The 21,555-nt window shown below is 34.7% G+C and overlaps 3 protein-coding genes across 3 annotated transcripts; 1 reads left to right on the forward strand and 2 right to left on the reverse strand.

Moving 5' to 3' along the window:
• Positions 1-873: 873 nt before the first annotated feature.
• On the forward strand, positions 874-15,640 carry LOC139885671 (L-ascorbate oxidase-like). The gene is made up of 5 exons (XM_071869422.1): positions 874-1,174; positions 1,277-1,369; positions 2,341-2,553; positions 13,096-13,293; positions 14,453-15,640. The coding sequence occupies exons 1-5, from the start codon at positions 896-898 to the stop codon at positions 15,410-15,412; spliced, it is 1,743 nt and encodes a 580-aa protein (XP_071725523.1). The 5' UTR covers positions 874-895; the 3' UTR covers positions 15,413-15,640.
• Positions 15,641-17,494: 1,854 nt separating this feature from the next.
• On the reverse strand, positions 17,495-18,067 carry LOC139849153 (uncharacterized). Its single transcript, XM_071838825.1, has one exon. The coding sequence runs from the start codon at positions 18,065-18,067 to the stop codon at positions 17,495-17,497; it is 573 nt and encodes a 190-aa protein (XP_071694926.1).
• A 573-nt stretch (positions 18,068-18,640) lies between these two features.
• On the reverse strand, positions 18,641-20,897 carry LOC139849157 (uncharacterized). The gene is made up of 2 exons (XM_071838829.1): positions 19,853-20,897; positions 18,641-19,560 (listed from the first exon to the last, which is right to left on the reverse strand). Exons 1-2 carry the CDS (start codon positions 20,895-20,897, stop codon positions 18,641-18,643), a joined length of 1,965 nt encoding a protein of 654 aa, XP_071694930.1.
• Between the last annotated feature and the right edge of the window lie 658 nt (positions 20,898-21,555).

A 21,555-nucleotide genomic window follows, 5' to 3' on the forward strand; every position in this document is an offset into this window, starting at 1 on the left:
TACCTTGAAGAAATTTTACTTGTTTCAAAGCCATAATGGAAACCCTAAATTACATCGAGTTAATTAGAGCATCTACAATTATTCTAACCCTACATGGTGTTTATATGTATCTGTGTATTAGCTATTTTTAGTTGAATATAATGCTGCTTTAAAAAAATAAATTATCATCCTACTTGTAAACTACGTTATTGTTTGCTTTTAAAAAGTTTGCAAAATAATCAAGTATGGAGTACAGTATCAAACAATCGGTCAAAGCACGCGGAATTCAGAAAAAAATAAAAATAAATAAAAATAAAAACGATATTAATGATAATTAACAATTAATATTTGATAATAATAATAATAATAATAATAATAATAATAATAATAATAATAATATGTAGAAGTATAATAATATAAAGTTAATAATTATAATTATAATTTAATTTAATTTAATTATATTACAATATAGAAAAAATAATAGTAATAAAAACAGTAAGCGATTCGTTTTCCTCTCGAACGCGTGTGTGTGCAAATGATGAGTGTCGTTGAAATAAATGATACACCGATGCAAAACTTGCCGTTCAGCAAAAATAATAACAATAATAATAATAATAACAATAATAATTTAATAATAATGAATAATTAAATAATAATTATAATTTATAATTATAATTATAATTATAATTATAATATAATAAATAAAAAAAAAACATGAATAGAATGGATGTCCATTCGAAGAACAATAATTACTAAATACAGAGCAACATAGCTTTTTAAACAAGTAACGAAGGCATTATCACTAGTAGTTTCGCATTAACAACCAGAGCTCTTGAAAAGTTTCACCCAAATATATATAGTACCTTATACCTTTACCATTATAGTTGATTCATTCACATCCCATTTTATACCAAAAATGGCTCTTACCAGGCTTACACCTATTTGTTTACTTGTATACTTTTGTTATTTTGGGGTGTTATTGAGCTCTACTTTGGCCTCAAAAGCTAGACATTTCGAATGGGAAGTCGAATACATGTACGGTGCACCTGATTGTTTAGAAAATGTTGTGATGGGCATCAACGGTCAGTTCCCTGGCCCGACCATTAAAGCTCGAGTTGGGGACACCGTTGTTGTCCATCTTACTAACAAACTCCATACGGAAGGAGTTGTTATTCATTGGCATGGAATTAGACAGGTTTGTAACGTTTTGGAATTTATATAAGTATATATGGTATTAATTGAGTTATTAATTAAACGGTGTTTAAGTTTCTGTTTTTATAATAATGAATACATGTAGCTTGGAACACCATGGGCTGATGGAACTGCATCTATATCACAATGTGCTATAAATCCTGGAGAAACATTTGAATACAGGTTCAAGGTTGATAAGGTATGTATGAAAATATGGAACTTTTGATTCTATATTTATTATTTAATTATTTATATGTATATATAATAATTTATATCCTTTGTCATATCACATTTATTTTAAAATTTTAAAATATTCCAACTAATTAAGAAATGATACATATTATAATATCATATTGAAAATCCTATCCTATAGTACTAATATAATAATAATACCTATCTACAAAACAATGGAAATACTTTATGTAAGACCAGGCGTGATTTTGTGCGTCGAATCCTAGTTGGGGAGAATGATGACGCTCACAACGTATGTTATATGGTGTTGTGAGACAACATTTTTAGGCGTGAGGGTGTAGTCGGAGACATAACAACCTTTGACTCGTTTTGATTGGTTTGTTTCTTTTTTATTTAAATTTACTTATTCTCTTAATTTTCACTCAATACTAATCATATTTAATCAAATCACTCACAAGCTACCATAACTATTTTACACAACATTCACCATAACAAGGTAGACTACCATAAATATATCACACAACCTTTCGGTATAATATAACCATGATGATTTCAGTAGATTTTTAGATATTGGTAATATTGTATGTTAAAAGATAGGATACGTTATTGGAATTTTTTCTAATGATTACTATAAGAGTTATGTTTAAAAATTCGAACATACTTAATTTATTTGTACATTAAAAATAATCACCCAGATTGTGAAGATAACTAACCATAACTAATTTAATTTAATTCATAAATTTGATTTTTAATGACACTCTTTAAGGGTGCATGTTCTTAGAAAAATACACACTATTATTCATAGAGAAGTGTTATAACGTGACCTGAATAAATTAATCAAGTGTTATAACGTGAGAAGTGTTATAACGTGAATAAATTAAGAAGTATTATTCATAGAGAAGTGTTATAACGTGAGGATGAATAAGATTTGAAAAAAATACAAAATTCGAATGATAAACTATGGATGATTTGGTGCAGGCAGGTACATACTTTTATCATGGACATTATGGGATGCAAAGATCAGCAGGATTGTATGGGTTACTAATAGTAGACGTTGAAGAAGGGAAAAAAGAACCATTCAATTATGATGGAGAGTTTAATTTGTTGCTGAGTGATTGGTGGCATAAAGATATTCATGAACAAGAGGTTGATCTCTCTGCTAATCCGATGCGTTGGATAGGTGAACCACAAGTAAGAAATTTGTTTTTTCTTCCTTTTTTTCTATATATATAAAATATAAATAAGTAAATAAATGATACTATGGTTAATTATGCCTCAAAAAATTATAGTTAAAATTGACGCCTTGTAATGGGCGTTGCTTTCCGTCAATATTTAGACACGTTAATTTGATGCCACATTTGACGCCCGTAACAAATAGTCTTGTTGTAAAATTAAGTTTATTATCATGCATATGTAAAATGTAAAATATGTAAATGTAAATGTCAAATTAAAATTTAGACATGACTATGTATTGGCACTATATCGTATTGATTCATGGTCTAAAAAACACTATACCTTGAGAATTTTTGCTTGATTTGAGATAAATTTGATACATGTGAGTATATATCTTTATAGGTTTTGGTAAGTTTGAATAAATTTATCTGAAAAATAAATTAATCCTATTTATTAAAAAGTAATAGATAGATGAAGGTGAAACATTGAGTTGTAGCTCAACTGGTAGTGGTTTGTCTCTCTTAGCCAGAGGTCGGGAGTTTGACTCCGCTGGCTGCAACATTGCACCCGAATTGGTCCGGGTTTCCTCCAAGGTGGTAGTTGGGGGCGGGTTATGCAACTACGAGAGATGAACGCGTGTAGGAGTGGTCAGTATTTTGTTTGAAACCGTTTAACCCGAAAACCATACCGAAAAAAAGCCAAACCGAATTTGAAAAACGGTTTTCGGATCAAGTCAAACCGAAATCGAATTTAAATTCGGTTTTCGGTTTTAAAAATTCTGAATTCGGTTTAACCGAAAACCGAATTCAAAATTTTTATATATTTAAATTGTATATTTATGTTTTAATGTCATTATAATTTGAGATCTAATCAATAAAATATGTTTTCACCCATATGATAATTTGATAGCTCACATATAATTATGTTACTCAAATTATTATGTTCTTCTTCTTAATAACAGGAGCAATAAACGTCATAATTAAGTTATAAATATTAATAAATCATCGAATTCTTGATGATTTAATAGTACATCATTGTTTTAGCATATGAATAACCAAGACATCACTAACGCTACAATTAAACAACCATCGTTCTTAGTTGTTTCATAATATTAGGTTTTAACCGAAAATCGAACCGAATCCGAAATCGAATTCGGTTTCGGTTAGGTTCGGTTTTACCTTTGAATTCGGTTTTCGGTTCGATTTTCGGTTTTGCCCCAAAAAATTTAAAAACCGAATACACCGAACTGAATAAACCGAACTACCTGAAAATTGAACCAATGAACACTCCTAAACGCGTGGATGGTTTTGTCTACCTGAGTGATCCAAAGGCCAAACTGATGTAAAAAAAAAGATAGATGTGTTGAAGGTGTGAAGAATTTGATCAAAGGAACAAGACGTGACTTGATGAACAAGGCGCTTGACTTGGTGAACAAGTCGTAGGAAACTTGACTTGGTGAACAAGTCTTAGAGATTTTGTTGCCTTAATTAAATCTTCTAGTAGAAATGGAGTATGGAGCAAGTAGTAGATATTTATAGAATATCTTTTGCTTGAAGGACAAGTGTAACTTGATGGACAAGTTTAACTCTTCCTATAAATTGTAACCCCTAGCCTCATTGTAATGTGTGCACAATAATAGAAGAAAATCTCTGGTTTGCGCCCGTTGACTAAACCCTTCTCCGTGTTTTGGAGTTGGGATATAACCACGTTAAATACCCTGTGTCGTTTATCGTTTTTATTTATTGTTCTAGCTTTATTAATCGTTTGTCGTTTTTGGGTTTGGTGGTTTGATGAATCACCTGTCTTGTTAGGGCCTACCGAATTCCTAACAAGTGGTATCAGAGCTTTAAGGTTCGAAGACGGGCACGATGGCGATTTGAAAACAAAATATTCTATTCGTTTGATGATTCGGGTTTTTCATCAAGGTTAGATTAAACGACAGGGTTGTGTGTCTTGCAACTTGTGTCGAGATATCGAAGATTTGTTGCTGAAGACAAAGAAGAGATTTTGGGGAAGATTCGGGTATCGGATCTAAGTTATCATTCCTTGCGGTCCCGTTCGAGGGAATGGTGAACTTTTCAAAATTCGGATTCTACTGCGCAGCTGGAGAATAAAAATTACTGCGGGTTCGTTAGTCGTTGGATTGGCTTGAAATTTTTACCGACGGTGCTGGAGTCATAGATCTAGTAGCTGTAAAAATTTTAGGAAGATCGGACCTTTAGATTTCAAGATATGATTTTTCGAATGCTTCTGTTCAAGATTTAGTTACAGAGCTATTAGAGGAGAAAAATTACTACGGGTTCGTTAACCGTCGGATCACATTGAAAATTTTACTGTAGATGTTAGACTCATATATCTAGTCATGGTCAAAATTGGACAGTGATCGAACCGTTATATCTTGAGTAATGTTTTTTAGAAGTTGCAGCCGTTCGGGTTTAGAGCAGTTGTACGAGAAAATTCATAGAGGGTTCGTCTACCGTTGGATCGACGTGAAACTATGACTGTAGGTTCCAGAGTTACCGATCTAAGAGTGGTAAAATTTTGGTGATGATCGGACCGTTGGATCTTGAGATACGATTTTTTAAAGTTGCGGCAGTTTTATGGAGAGAGTTCCGGTTTTGATGTTGCGAGTGGCGAGACGTTTTGTCTTGCGAATCTTCGGGCGATAAAGGCTGTGATTTTTTTTCCAGAGATGAAGGTTTGTTACGGGAGCTAAATATATTCCGAATGTGATGGACGGCGTTGTGGGCGCACCTCTGAGCGCGCGTGCGTTTTCCTGGTAACGTTGAGTTGATCCTGGAGTCTTGTATCGAAATCTCACTGGTCCGCACATAGACAGTTGGGAGTTCCGTTTGGCGGCGGTAAAGATTGGGTCTGAACTATCGTTGGAAGGGAGGCTCATATGGATTTGGGTTTGAGGGGAGGTTTGTTTTGGGTGCAAACCTTAGTCATACATCGAATATTGGGAAAAAACAAGTGTGTGTGCTTAAGAAGTTGGTTTCTCTCAGGTTTGGGAGGTAAGGTAGCAAACAATGGGACATTCGTTTGAAAATCAAAAGTGAGAGTCATCGTGAAGGTTAGACACTCGCAGGTTGTAGTCTGGATGTGTGGATAGCGCAACGTGACATTTGCAGCATGTCGACTTTTGACTTAACCCCTTGGTTGGCACATGCGGTTGTGCACCCTCAGTGGATGAGTTGATCTTGGAGCCTTGTACCGTAAATAGACTTGATGTGGTCCCATTCAAGTTGTGTTCCGATGTTGCGGCAAGTACTAAAGAAGGTTGGATCTTGACTATCATTGGAGGGATGCCGAGTTGAACTTGGGTTTGAGGGGAGGTTTGTTATGGTGCAAACCAAAGTCCAACATCAGATTATTGAACGAGTCGACTAATGTATTTGGTCGAATATTCCATAGTATTTTGGAGTATGTGGGCAGGGTTAGCTTCTCTCACTGAAGAAATTGGTTTGAAGTTGTCGGATAGGACGCGTTCGACTGTGGCTCGGGTTTAGGTGATGGTTTGTTCAACAAAGCGAGCAGTTTCTTATGGGTGACCAATTAGGAATGTTCAGGTGATGGTAGAAGTGGATAATCTTGTAAGTCCTGGAACTTGAGCTTTCTAGAGGGTGTCTGGAACTCGGTGGGAGTTTGGTAATCGACGGAAGTACTGAGCTAGTGGGAGTTTGAAGACTAATGGGAGTTATGGAGACGATTATGCAACGTGGGTCTCTTGTATTCACATGATTAGTGCGTATAACACTAGGGTACTTGGATGCTGCAAGTATACCCTCGAATGGCAAAGAGATTTGTAACTGACCGGTGGAACGAACCAGATTGTTCTCGGATAGCCGCAGTTTTATTTCTTACTCGTACAGTGGGAGCGTGCTTAGGATGAGAATATAGGGTTTGTGAAATTCATAGCTATGAGGAGGTCAGTGTACCAGCGAGAAAGCGGAAAGTTGAAAAGGTGGTAGATTTCGAGGTTGTTCTCACTGGAGCCTTGATGAAGAGTACAAAGACGTCTGTTGAATTTTCTGATTGCTGTTAAAAGGAAATCATAGATAGACGGGAAATTCTGTACGAGGGTGATCATTGACATGTGGGTTCGGGATGTCTAGATTGATTAGTGAGGTGGTGTAGTCTCATGAAGAATCCTATAATTGAAGAGTTGCATACTTCAATTGATCTTCTTGTGTAAGAAGATGGTGGTGCAAGAAACCGAGAGTACCGCTGTTAGTAACTGGAGATCTGGTTGAAGCTTATCGGTTTTGATGTCGAAAGACTTCCCTCCCTCAGGTGTGGAAGAGCGGCGTGACCAAAAGTCGTAGCTGAGAGGAGATCTGTGATGCCCCGTACAAAACCATCGTGTACGAATCATCAACAACAGGATCATTACAAGGTTAAGTACTATATGCTGTAATAAAATAAGTTGCATTCACGATAAAAAGGTGATGTCATAACCGACATCAAATGTTTTACAATCCAAAAGCATGCTTCACTAAGTGGAAGCAAATAATAAGTGTATGTGACCACAATGGTCGTTACAAGTCATAATTCAAAAGTACTAAAGTTTGAATGCAAGGTAAAGTAGTTCATGCGATAACAACTCTAAGCAGCGGGTGTCTACAGTACGACTAGTACACAGCGGAAGCTAACCTCAAGCACCTGAAAAAAACATGCTTAAAACGTTAACACAGGTTGGTGAACTATAGTTTAAGTATAACAGTATGTAAGGCAGGCCACGAGATTTCAGTGCTACAAAGAGCGTTTCAAAACGATATGATAAAGTATATGCTTAACCGTGGGCACTTGGTAACTAACTTAACGTTTATACCCCCTGAAAGTACACTTGGCAAGTGCGTATGATTACGAAGTATTAATCACTCGTTAAATGCTAGCGCGACTAGCCCGAGTGGGGATGTCAAACCCTATGGATCCATATCTAAGATTCGCGTTCACGGTTCAAAAACCAATGATTAAACGTTACCGAGCTAAAGGGAATGTTTGTGCCGTTGTATAACCCACACATATATAAGTTTTTAAGTACTCGTGCCTAGTATGTAAAACATAAAACGTGTATGTATTCTCAGTCCCAAATAGTTAAAGTAAAAAGGGATGCTATAACTCACAATGATAATGTAGTCGTAAAGTTGGTTCGGAAAAGGTGTGCAAGTAATCGGTCCGAAGGTCCTCAACCTAAGTCAAATAGTACTAAGTCATTAAATCGTCCCAAAAGGTTTAAAAGCATGTAAATAAGGTCTTAAGGGTCATCATCATTCATCATCAAACAAAAGGCGTAAAGTAAGTTTCGTTCATGAAAGTAGTTTAAAACAAGGGCTGAGTTCGGTCAGTCACCACGGCCTCTACACCTACTGAAATAAGGTGAGACCAGTGGCCATGGCTCCGTATACAAGTCCGTTAAGTGTGGTAAAATTTACAGAAGCAAACTCGTCTTCGCTTGACCGTGGCGACGGTCTAAGTGCGAGTAGGTCAGAAATTTCTGCACAACGTTAAAAGGACATAGTGACGATCGGAGGGCCATAAATCCTAAACCGTAACTCGGATTAAGACGAGTCCTATATGAAAAGTTATCTACACGAACTGAGCTATCTGAAAATCAAGGTTACAGTAACCCAGGTGTATTGGTCTGTTACAGAAACCAGAAAAACTGAAACTATAAACAGAAAACAGAAAAATAAATGGACATAGTGACGCTCGGAGGGCCATAGATTCTAAACCGTAACTCGGATTAAGACGAGTCTTATATGAAAAGTTATCTACTCGAAAAGATCTATTTGAAAATAAAGGTCTCAGTAGCCCAGGTCTACTGGTCTGTTACAGAAACAGTAGGACAGAGGGCTGTAAACAGAAAACAGGAAGTTAAAAGTGAGTTCCGGTGGTCTTGGTACTTGATGCTTATCACGGTTCTCATTCTTGATGCATATAACTTCAAGCGTACAACTCGTTGATGTGTTTGCATCATCTTAACCAAGATTTGACCATCATAACACTAGTGTAAGTCTATGATATGAAGCACAACTCACTTAAGAGTTGTATGAAGTTTGATGAACCAAAGTTGCATCAAGATCATAGATTCAACACATGCATGAATTAGAAAAGTAATATTGTACTACAAACTTGAAAATAAACTAACTAATCAAGATCTTAAGTGGTTAGTTTGATCTTGAAGATCCAAGACCCAAAAGTCTAGATCAAACATAAGTGTACAAAGTTATAATTAAAAGTTTCATTTGCATGTTCTTGAACTTTTAACTTTAGTTCAAGATAAATGAGGTCAAGGTTAACTAGTAACACTTTGACCATTATAACAAGAATCACGAAATTAAAAGTGTATGAATAAATTTACAAGTAATAAGTTCATGGTTATTCATACTTTAAAGATTCAAGCCAAGGCTTTGATTCTTAAGAAAGTAAACCTCAAGTTTACAAACATGAATGCATGTATGATTTTTAGAACTTATGAACTTTAAATCTTTAAAATATCAATTGTAGAACCATAAACTAGAGAGTTTAGGTTGTTGCTTGTTCTTGAATAACAAGATAATATGAAGAACAAACTAGGAAGTTTGATTATTTAAAACAACAAACAACTTCAAGAAGGTAATCAACAACAAGAACAAGTAATTAAACAACAACACAACCAAGTAAAAGAATGATGATGGTGGCGGTTTTAGATGAAGAAAAAGAAGAGAAAATAAGCCTTGTTACTTACCAAGTAGAGAGAAAAATGTGAGAAAGAGAAGTAGCAAAGTGAAGTGTGTGTAAGAGTGAGATGAATGCAAGTAATAAGTAACATAAAAAAAAATTGAACCTCCCCCCTCCCCATGTAAAGTGGACGATTTTTAGGCCATCCAATGGGGGTGGTCAACTTCCTAAATTCTTGTGTTGAGCATGGTGTAAGTGTTGAATGGTAAAAGTAAATGCATGGGGGAAAGGGTTACTAGCATGCTTGTAAGTATTTTGTTTTTAGTTTAATCTAGTTATTCCAAGGTTTATATTAACAAGTTACTAGCCTAAAGTTGGGCTTCTAGTAGTCTATTTAGATGTAGGGTGGGCTTATATGTCCAATATCATGAGTCCATTAACTTTGTCAAGCCCAAGTTCAAGTATTTAACAAATAAATCCAATTAAAGCCCAAGTAACCAACTAATCACCATAGTTAATTAAAATGATTAATAAAATTAATCATGAATGTAAATAATACTTGAAAATATTATTCGGGTAAGTTCCGGGTGTCACAAAGACGTTTCGGGCAATTAAAGTCAAGTTCGGGCAATCATGGCAACATGCAAATGTAATGACATACATTCGTTTAATCACACGTATTAATAATAATAATTATTAATAAATAAACGTTGGAAAATCCAGGGTCGTTACAAGATCGGGAGTTGCTATGGGTGTTTGAACAACATTAACACTTGAGGTGGTTATTGGTTTCTAGTTCCAACAAGTAGTGTTGAAGACCTTGTATCGAAAGTCTACTCATTCGACGTATGTGATGAGTGTGCGTGTCCCAAATGGAGTTTGGCGGTATAATAGTGGTTTGACGTTCTTGGTTGGAATGGAGATTGATGTTCGGGGTTTGTTCAAAATCTTCAAGTGAGAGATTGTTGAGTAGTGAAGAGTTTGCTCAAAGTCTTCAAGTGAGAGATTGTTGAAGGTGTGAAGAATTTGATCAAAGGAACAAGACGTGACTTGATGAGCAAGGCGCTTGACTTGGTGAACAAGTCGTAGGGAACTTGACTTGGTGAACAAGTCGTAGAGATTTTGTTGCCTTAATTAAATCTTCTAGTAGGAATGGAGTATGGAGCAAGTAGTAGATATTTATGGAATATCTTTTGCTTGAAGGACAAGTGTAACTTGATGGATAAGTTTAACTCTTTTTATAAATTGTAACCCCTAGCCTCATTGTAATGTGTGCACAATAATAGAAGAAAATCTCTGGTTTGCGCCCGTGAACTAAACTTTTCTCCGTGTTTTGGAGTTGGGATATAACCACGTTAAATACCCTGTGTCGTTTATCGTTTTTATTTATCGTTCTAGCTTTATTAATCGTTTGTCGTTTGTGGGTTTGGTGGTTTGATGAATCACGTGTCTTGTTAGGGCCTACCGAATTCCTAACAAGATGAAGTAGATATAGAAATTTAAATATATAATAGTTGCTTTTATTGAACAAGTATAGAGGAACGAATGCCACTATATATTTTTGATATGGAAAGTATTATTTAAAGTTTTTTGTCACAAAGGTTATGTTTTTCTTTGAACATGGCCGGAGGAAATTGTTTTATTATTATTATTATTATTATTATTATTATTATTATTATTATTATTATTATTATTATTATTATTATTATTATTATTATTATTATTATTATTATTATTATTATTATTATTATTATTATTATTATTATTATTATTATTATTATTATTATTATTATTATTATTATTATTATTATTATTATTATTATTATTATTATTATTATTATTATTATTTTTTTTTTAATTTTGTTGTTTTTGTGTTACGCTTCAATTAAAAAGTAAAACATACTCCGTATTATTCATTCATGTTTCAAGTGTTAACAATTAGATTATACGTATCTACTTAATTAAGAACGTACATATACACAAAGATTTACACTCATTTTGAGTTTTGAGACTCATATAATCAGAAGTCCTAGAGGGTAAATATAACTCACCCACTCTCAAATTAAGACGACCTGAGCATATTGTGCAAGTTCAAATTAACTTAAATATGTGCATTCCTTCCTTATTAACAATATACTTAATGGTTAAAGTCAAAAATAGGCTACAAACTTACACAAATGTACCGATGTCGCCCACAAACTCATTTCCGTTCTACTGTCGCCTACAAACTTTCAAAAAGTGTACCAATGTAAATAAAAACTTTCAAAAAGTGTATCAATGTAAACAAAAATGACTTGCTACCAGCTAAACCGATTAAAAATGATATTAAATCAACACGTGTCGTTCGTGGATTGGATTTTATTTATAAAAAAAAAAGTATCAGGTCAAATTTAGTATTCAACAGGTCAAAAATATAAAATGTTAATATTAGCACATTTTTTGAAAGTTTGTAGGCGACAGTAGGACGGAAATGAGTTTGTGGGCGACATCGGTACATTTGTGTAATTTTGTAGCCTATTTTTGCCTTTAACCCTATACATAATAATATCATCAATGAATAGTACATAGCTGATGTCATGATGACGTCATCTATTTTATCTTTTAGTATTTTTTTTTTTTTTTTTTTTTTTTTTTTTTACGTTTTTCACCCCGATTATTTGGTCCAACGGAGTGGCCATTCGGCCATTTCCTAGTTTAGAATAATACCGTGTAAATATAATTATAATTCTTTATAAACTTATTACAATTACAATATGTTATATATTATATTATAAATTATAATATTAATTTTAATAATAATATAACAAATATAATGCAATATAATGCAATATAATGTATAGATGATTTGAAAGGGTTTATTCATAATTTATATGGAGTACTACACAAAAAATTACCGTGGCAGTGAATTTTTTTTCCAAAAAAAAAAAAGTAATAACACTAGAAGCGTCCGAAGATCAACAAGTACAACATATACACAATGACATCCAAACATAACCAAAACAAACGACAAAAAACTACAGTCATAACTCAACTGTCAAACCAAATGAGCGGATCACAATTAACTCGAAAAGTACACCAACAAAATGAAATTAACCTATGTAACAACTGTACTAAAAAATGATGTAAAAAAAAAACTTAACAAACAATAAACAGCGACGACGATTAAGAGAACGTCGACTATCACAATAGAACAACATCGGCGGCCACAACATCACGAGCTGTCATAAAAAGATCTTAAACCGCAAAAGACCGGATCTACCTCCAAATCTGGACTGAACCAGATCTCCAACAAAGAGATCGTTGCCTATCTAAATTCTTAGGCGCTACGCCGCTACCGATAAAAAGGACCTGATACCCACCTACATACGGCAACAAAATACCCCATGTGCTAGTGAACCTGACGAGACCGGTTTACTCGGCCATAATTGAGTATTACTAGAAGAAAAAAAATATAATTTCGTTTTTTTACACATTGCCCAAGACTTTGTTCTTTGTTTATGCTACTACGTTATTTATGTTTGGTAAATATCTAAGGGTGTGGATGGTAGAATCGTGGTTTTTATTTCTATTTAGTTTAATTTAATTTAATTTAAATCTTGTATTATAAATCGTGGTTTTCATTTCTAGTATTTATAATATGAAAGAAAAAGCTATTCAAAAAGTTGAATTGAAAAGATAAAAGGACACAAATCATGGTTGCATGCTTGTTGGAATGTTGTTAATGCACCTTTTGTTTAGCAACCAACTACAAAGTTTGTGTAACAAGGCTTTCATGTGGGAATTTTAATAAGTACTAAAAAACAAACCTAAAAGACCTATTGATTCTATATTTTTAAATTTTTAAATACGTTTCGAATTACTAACTTAACAATTTTTTGTTTATTTATTTTGCAGAGTCTGTTGTTGAATGGAAGAGGGCAATACAATTGTTCATTAGCAGCGGCGCATAATAGCAACGGTGGTCTTCCAGGGTGCAAGTTTAAGGGAAACGAAAAATGCGCACCAAACATTCTACATGTAAAGCCAAACAGAACATACAGACTCAGGGTGGCAAGCACTACTGCTTTAGCTTCACTCAACCTTGCCATTGGGGTTGGTCTACTCACTTTTCCATTACTCCGTATATTATAAGTAGTTATATTAATATTAATATTAATTTTTTATTAAAAAATATAATAATAATTAGTTTTATATTTATCGTAAATAATATTAATCATCAACCATCTGAGAGACTAGTTATTAGAGTTACTCCGGATAATATTATTATTATAAGAGGTATCATGTTCAAGTAAAATATTCATTCTCTCGGAATAAGTATAACTAAAAATAAATTGATGAGCAATTCATTATTTTCATGTATGCAAAAGAGTTGAGAGGTAAAACTATTAAAAACTAAATGATTAAGGAGTCTTACTAATAAGAGAAAAGTAAAGAGTTTAATTATGAAAAGAATAAAAAAAAAAAAAAAGCCTTTTTATTTTTCGCAGAAGCAATTAAAGTTGAGATAATAATTTATTTGTAATATTAATCAATGTTAGATACAAATTATCCTGTTAATTTCATATAACTAATAATATTAGCATTCACTAAACCCATTTAATGAGTTTATTTACACAACATACACATTCAATTTTTGGTTTTTGGTCTTAGAATGTTTAGTTAGTTGTATCATGTATGTTTTCGTTAGTTTTTTTTTTTTTTTTTTTTTTTTTTTTTTTTCTTTCGGTTTTGTGATTATTAAAGTTTTCCTTATGTTTATCAAAAAAATACATTGGATTTTTTTATAAACATGTTTCTATATAAACGATAGTTTATGGTTCCTCATCTTACACATTGTGTATGTATATACTCTATGTGATTGATACGTCCATCTTACAGGCTTTACTGACAGTGATCGTGACAATATATGGTTACAGATTTGGTAGCAATGTGTGAATGTTTGTTGATATCTTTATTAAGTGGTCTCTATATAAATAACCAAACATTGTGATATTATGACGTATTAAAAGTATAATTATCTGAAATAAAGTGGAGCATATTCATCGCAACTTGCAGTAGGGGCATCTCTATCGTTAGCTTAGTTACCTCATTGTCAAAGATATATCGACAAATATATAGTCATTCTATTTATTCTATCTATACAACTTTAATTATGAACAAACAACTAAAAAGTAGCATTATGCTAACATCTTTTTAACTTTTTTTTTTCTTCTTATTTTTTTTTTTTATTATTTTTTTTTTTTTTTTGCAGAACCACAAAATGGTGATGGTTGAGGCTGATGGGAACTACATTGAACCATTTTCGGTAAACGACTTCGACATATACTCGGGTGAAACCTACTCGGTCCTATTCAAAACCGACCAAAATCCTAACGAGAATTATTGGATTTCGGTCGGCGTTAGAGGACGAGAACCAAAAACGCCTCAAGGCTTAGTTATATTACACTATAAATCCACAACTGCATCAAAACTTCCTAGACTCGCACCGCCACAAACCCCTCTTTGGAATGACTACGTCCATAGCAAAACATTCTCTAATAAAATACTTGCCCTTTCAGGATCACCAAAGCCTCCCACCACATACCATCGACGAATTTTCCTACTCAATACACAAAATCGAATAGATGGTTACACTAAGTGGGCCATCAACAATGTGTCATTAACCCTACCTCCAACCCCTTACTTAGGATCAATAAAACATGGTTTCACCGAAGCGTTTAACCAAAAAAGTCCACCCGACACGTTCCATGACACGTATGACATTATGAGGCCCCCGGCGAACCCTAACACCACCTATGGAAATGGTGTTTATATGCTAAAATTTAACAATACAATTGATGTGATACTACAAAATGCCAATGCATTAAATGCAAATGTGAGTGAGATACATCCTTGGCATCTTCATGGACATGACTTTTGGGTGTTGGGATATGGTGAAGGGAAGTTTTCTAAGAACGACGAAAAGAAATTAAATTTGATAAATCCACCACTGAGGAATACAGCGGTAATATTCCCTTATGGGTGGACCGCGTTAAGATTTGTGACTGATAATCCAGGTGTGTGGGCGTTTCATTGTCATATAGAGCCACATTTGCATATGGGCATGGGTGTGGTTTTCGCCGAAGGGGTTCATCTTGTGCGCAACATACCAAATGAGGCCCTGTCTTGTGGCTTAACTGGTAAGATGTTGATGAGCGGAAACCACGACTAGAATAAGTGATTAATTTTGTAATTTTTTACACAAAATACTTAAACATTGAGGATTGTTTGTTTTCTTGTATTATTTATTATGAAGGGTGTCATTGAAAAATATGTAAAAGGGTGACTGTTTTTAGATAGTACTAGTATGGTACCTTGGAGTATTGGATTGAGGATGTTCACGTTGGGCTAATTAAGTAGCCTATCTATGTTAAATTAAGGGGAACATTTTATCATTAATTTTAAGGGTAGTGTCCTATTCATTCAGATGTGTTATTATACGGCCTAATAAAATATTCTTGTGACCATTTCAACTGTTTTCTGTACCACCGTAACATATCATTTTAATGAAGTTTGAACTAAACTATATACGGAGTAATATTGAGATAGAAAAGTGAAAAATAAAATTTGTTCTTTAAGTTTCAAATTTCTAGCACGGATTATCACAAGTACAACATGAAGTCCAAATATTCGTGTTCATTCAAATAAAAAATGTTTCATTTGTTAAGCAAACATCTGAAATGTCTTTTAGGAAAAGTTGTGATAAATGTGGTTTTTGGGTTTGCAAGAAACAAGAAATTGAAAAAGATAGATAGATGACCAAATTAGATGTTCTGCCAAGATGGGGTTAGGAAGATTTGATGGGTGGTATAGCAGAAGCGGCACACATTCGGCCGACTAGGTTTTGGATCAAACCATCTGATACCATGTTAGAATGTTATAATTCACCCATGATTCTTATTGATCAAAGAGGCCAAATATATAGTACATGATCTGATCTCATATCCCCTGATTTTAGAGATCCTACATTTAATATGAGATATGGATAGATATGCCTACATTTAATGTTAGATATTACATAAGATATTGTCTACGTCTAATATCCGTTAACAGTTGTGACAGTATATATATGTGGATTGAGGTTCTACACATATCTCAAGTAATAGCGATAGGGAAATTCTTAGAGGACACCCTCCCTAGCCCATGAACGTCAGAGTCCTAACACAAATGTCCTTTTTATTATTAAACTAGTCCGAACCGGCTCGCGCGTTGCGGCGGAGGGTTTCGGCCTGCATATTCATATTTAATGTAGCGTTGTGTATTTACAGAGGGCAACACGGCTCATGTGTTAAGCGCCGTTTTAGATGTCGTTGTGTTAAGCGTTTTTTAAAAAGTATCCGTTTCGAACGTAGTTAGTTTTGTTTTGTTCAATAAATGTTTTCAAGTGTAACGGTGCTGTTGAAAAAATTTAACTCGCGGCGAACAGAAAGGTACGGGCTGTCGTTGTGTTTAACGTTTTTTAAAAAGTGTCCGTTTCGAACGTGGTTAGTTTCGTTTTGTTCACAAAATTATTTCGAGTCTGACGCTGCCGTCGAAAAAATTTAACTCGTGGCGAGCGGAAAGATACGGGTTGTCGTTGTTTTAGCATTTTTTTGAGAAGTGTCTGTTCCGCGTATAGTTAGTCTCGTTGGGTTCGTAAGATTTTTTCGAGTTGAACGGTGGTCTCGGAAAAATTTAAATCGCACCGAGCGAGAAGATATGGCCCGTTATAAATTCGGGTGAAATTAGTTTCTTTTATTTTAATTAAATTATATATTTAAACTTTTTACCCCTGGAAAAGTGTAAACTTGAGGAGTCGTTGTGTAAATTATAGCTGAAGTTGAGGGACCGTTTGTAATGTGAACGCAAACTCAAAACGATAATAGGATATAACTGAAATGACGACATTCTCCATAGCTTTTAGTATATGTGTATTAATAATATTAATTAATATTAATATTAATATTAATATTAATATTAATAATATTAATAATATTAATTACACTTAATTAATAAATATATTAATAGGATATAGAAAATATAAATACTACTTAATAAGTCAATAGTATATTTTAAGTAGTAAGCACTGATTTCTAATTTTTTGATTTTATAGCTTCATTTTAATTTTTTATTTATTAATTATAATTATATTAATTAAATGTTAATTTATTTATACTTTTTTATTTTTCTCAATAAGTTTATTATTTGACAAAATAAATAATTTCCTTAAATAAAATAAATAATTAACAACAACAAATAATTTGAAATTAATATTTTAATCGAGATTTACATGCGAAGACTCATAATTGGAACGCATATATTGAATGTACATATCTTGTTGATTTCTATACGGACGTTCCCATTCGCCATCATATTTATATATATTCCATTGTGGATGAGTCGGAGGTATCGGATAGTATCCTTGTAAATCCACTTTTACAAAGTGGTTACCATTTATGCGAGCAATTACACATATATCATGTTGTTGTGACTCGGGTGGACTGCTCCAAAGTGGTAAACATGTTGTATCTGCTTCGTTGCTCAAACATAGCAAAACTACATTGTACCTTGAAGCAATTAGAAAATCCATATCTGGCAAAGTCATCCAATACTTCCGAACTGCACTAGCATCTTGTGGAAGATTGATCGTCTGATAAAGTTGGAACAATTCACTTTCTCCAAACAGATTAACGTATATTTCTTTATGCATTATTATCTCTTCAAGCAACTCCATCCTACTTTGTGGCCAACGATTTTCATGAAGACCGAGAAATGAAGCTATCGATCTAAATCCGCAATTCCCGTCACCTTCTACATTGTGTATGTTTGTTACATACGGTCGAAACATTTCTGGAATTTGATTTAATAATGGGATAGACGAGAAAAATGTTTGGTGTACATAAGAACTATGTCTGGAAGGTTCTTAGTTCAATTCCGGTATACCGAATCGATCTTGTGCGTAAGAACTATGTCTGGCAGGTTCATGTTGTCGGTTCAATGATGCCTTTTTTTTGCTGCTTCACACTTGGACGTCCACGAGTATTAATGTGAACAACGGGTTCTTGAATATGAGATAGCATGTCCAACTCAGGGTGACATTGAAAATTGCCATCTTGTGATGATATACATGGGTAAAAATTAAGATAAGTTAGTATGGGTTAAAAGTGTTAAATTATTGTCTAAATTATTATTCATATTATTGTTATGTGTGATAGTATAGTAGATTGTGCATGTATCTGTATGATGGTATTATGCATGATAAGTCAAGTAGGAGTGAATATTTTTTTTTTCTTTCGAAAAGCAAGAATATATTACCACAAGCCCGCTAGGGTAGGGGGGGAACCCGTACAATAGCAATCAAGACCAACAAGAAAACGAATTAAGCATAAGTTGCGCAGATAGCAACTACTAAACTATTATATTACACAAGACAAGACCATGGATTCGAGATCCAACCTAGCCAATCCAATCTATGATTCTTTAGGCGAGTAGAAATCCATTCAAATGATTTGAGTTGAATTTCCATCAAACCCGACGGTCCACACCAAGAGGAATTAGAGAACACCTTTAGATTACGATTCTTCCATATCAAGTAGCCGCACGTCCACTCAATAGATTGCCAAATACTCGACCAAAGCGGGGATAGAGAACGGTTGCATTTGCTTCTAAACAATTCACTAATACTCAAGTTTGTAACCGCCCCTAGGCCCCACCATTTATAATCACGAATCCAAATGTCCATCGCATAACGACAAAAAATTAACGAATGCTCAATAGATTCCACATCATCATCACACAAAGGGCATCTAACGGAATCCAAGTCAATACCTCTTTTATCGAGTTCGGTACGTACCGGGATCCTCCTTTTTAATGCTCTCCATATGAAGATCGCGACTTTAAAGGGAACCAAATTATTCTTCAAAAAATCTTCATTGTTTGCATACGACCCGTAGTTGAGAATCCTTTCGTCTATAACACTTGCTAGCTTCTTTGTAGAAAATAAACCATTACCCGCTAGGTTCCAAATCCACGAATCCGTAGCCTTATCTTGCTTCACATAAGCATTTAGTAGTGCCGTAAGAGAGTCAAGATCATTGATGGCCCGACCCGAAATATCTCTTTTCCACCGAAAGTTACAAACAAAACTATGATCATTCCAAGTAATCTGGTCTTGTACTCTTGCCTTCGAATCTTCATCCAAGTGAAATAACTGCGTGAACCTTTGCTTTAATGGCGCACCGCAAAGCCATGAATCATTCCAAAAATCTGTGTCCGCACCATCACCAATTACCTTTATGAAAGAGGAAGCGAAATTTGTGTCCAATTTCTCGATCATGATACCTGCACGTAAAATATTGGATCAAACACTACCCACCCCTACCGATCCGGAAAGACACGTAGGAGGAAGTAGCCAGTTAGAACCATAAATACTCTTGATAATCGTGACCCAAAGTGCATTCGGCTCGGTCTTTGTCCGCCAAAACCACTTTCCCAAAAGAGCGAGATTTTTCCCCCGTAAAGACCCAATATTTAGACCCCCATAATCGTATGGTAATAAACATTCATCCCATTTAACCCAAGACAATTTAGAGTTCTCACCCGTCCCGCTCCAAAAAAAAATTCCTTCTAATACTCTCTAAATTTTTTAGAACACTCATGGGAGCACGAAAAAGGGAGAAATAGTATAGCGGTAGACTACTAAGAACCGAATTAACGAGCGTTAATCTTCCACCATAAGAAATCGACCTTGCTTTCCAATTCGTGAGTTTCAAGTAAAATTTCTCAATCATGGGCTTCCAACTTTGCTCCTTACTCAGGTTTTTACCTACCGGAAGACCAAGATAGATAAACGGGAGATCGCCTACCTTACAACCAACACGCGAAGCCAAGCCTTCAATGTCAATGCTAGCAACCCCTAACCCATACAACACGCTTTTATGGAAATTGATTTTAAGTCCCGATAAGTTCTCAAAGCATTTAAGAATTTTCACGAGGTTACAAAAGTTTTGGCTTTGCCATTCCCCAATAAAAATCGTATCATCCGCGAATTGTAGGTGAGATAAGCCTACTTTATCTATCCCTACTTCAACACCCTTGTAAAGACCATCACGACAAGCTCTTTTAACTATGAGATTCAAACCCTCCGCAGCGATAAGAAAAAGAAAAGGTGATAACGGGTCACCTTGTCGAACCCCTCTCTCAATAAGAAATTCGTTGGTAGGTGAACCGTTAACTAAAATTGAAATTGAAGCCGATTTGAGGCATGCATGAATCCACTTTCTCCATCTAATCCCAAAGCCCATTCTATTCATCATATCCAACAAGAAATCCCAACTCAAGCTATCAAAGGCTTTCTCGAAATCAACTTTAAAAATGAGACTTTTCTTCTTTTTTCGCTTTAGATAATCAATGGCTTCATTCGCAATCAAGGAGCCATCAAGAATGTATCTACCTTTAAGATAAGCGCTTTGCTCGTATCCAATAACCGAGGGCAAGACCTTTCTTATGCGAATAGAGAGCACTTTCGCTAGAATCTTGTAATAACAACCTATTAGGCTTATGGGTCGATACTCATTAAGCCCTAATGGAACATTATTTTTCGGGACTAGAGTAATAAAGGAGGCGTTACACCCTTTGGAGATATCACAATTATCCCAAAACCAATCGAGCGCCTTCATAAGATCCTCTTTAATCAAATCCTAATGTAGGTTAAAGAACTTAAATTTGAAACCATCAGGGCCAGGCGCTTTTGAACAATCACACTCTTTTATTGCTTTCAAGACTTCTTTTTCAGTGAATTTTCCTTCAATTTCAGCGGCTTGATCCACACTTATTTTAGCGACATCATCAGGTACCTGAACATCAGCAGCCTGTACGATAGGAGCATTGATGGCCGCTGCAGTAGCTGCGGCAGGTGCACTAGTACACGCGTCTGGAAGGGCAGCAGAAGCTGCGGTAGCTGTGGAAGCAGTAATGGACGAAGCACTGAATGGAACAGAAGGGTCAATTGGGCTAGAAACAGCAGCTACATCGACACCATGCTGAATATATAACCCACCCACATACGACTGGTTCGCAAATCGCATTCTGTTGACATTTCTTTTCTCATAAAGTGCCTTAAAATAATCGTGAGTAGCTTGCTTCACCTCAATGGGATCTTCACACCAACTACCATTTATTTTTAAGCCCCGGATATTTCTTTTTGAATTTCTTCTTTTGAAGACCGAATGGAAATATTTGGTGTTTTCATCCCCGTCGTGGATCCATTTGACTCGTGATTTTTGCCTAACCATGTTCGCCTTAATCTTATCTTTTTCCAACCATTGCTTTCTGATT

Source organism: Rutidosis leptorrhynchoides, chromosome 1 (genome assembly GCF_046630445.1).
Source record: "Rutidosis leptorrhynchoides isolate AG116_Rl617_1_P2 chromosome 1, CSIRO_AGI_Rlap_v1, whole genome shotgun sequence".
In the NCBI taxonomy this organism is placed as follows: domain Eukaryota; kingdom Viridiplantae; phylum Streptophyta; class Magnoliopsida; order Asterales; family Asteraceae; genus Rutidosis; species Rutidosis leptorrhynchoides.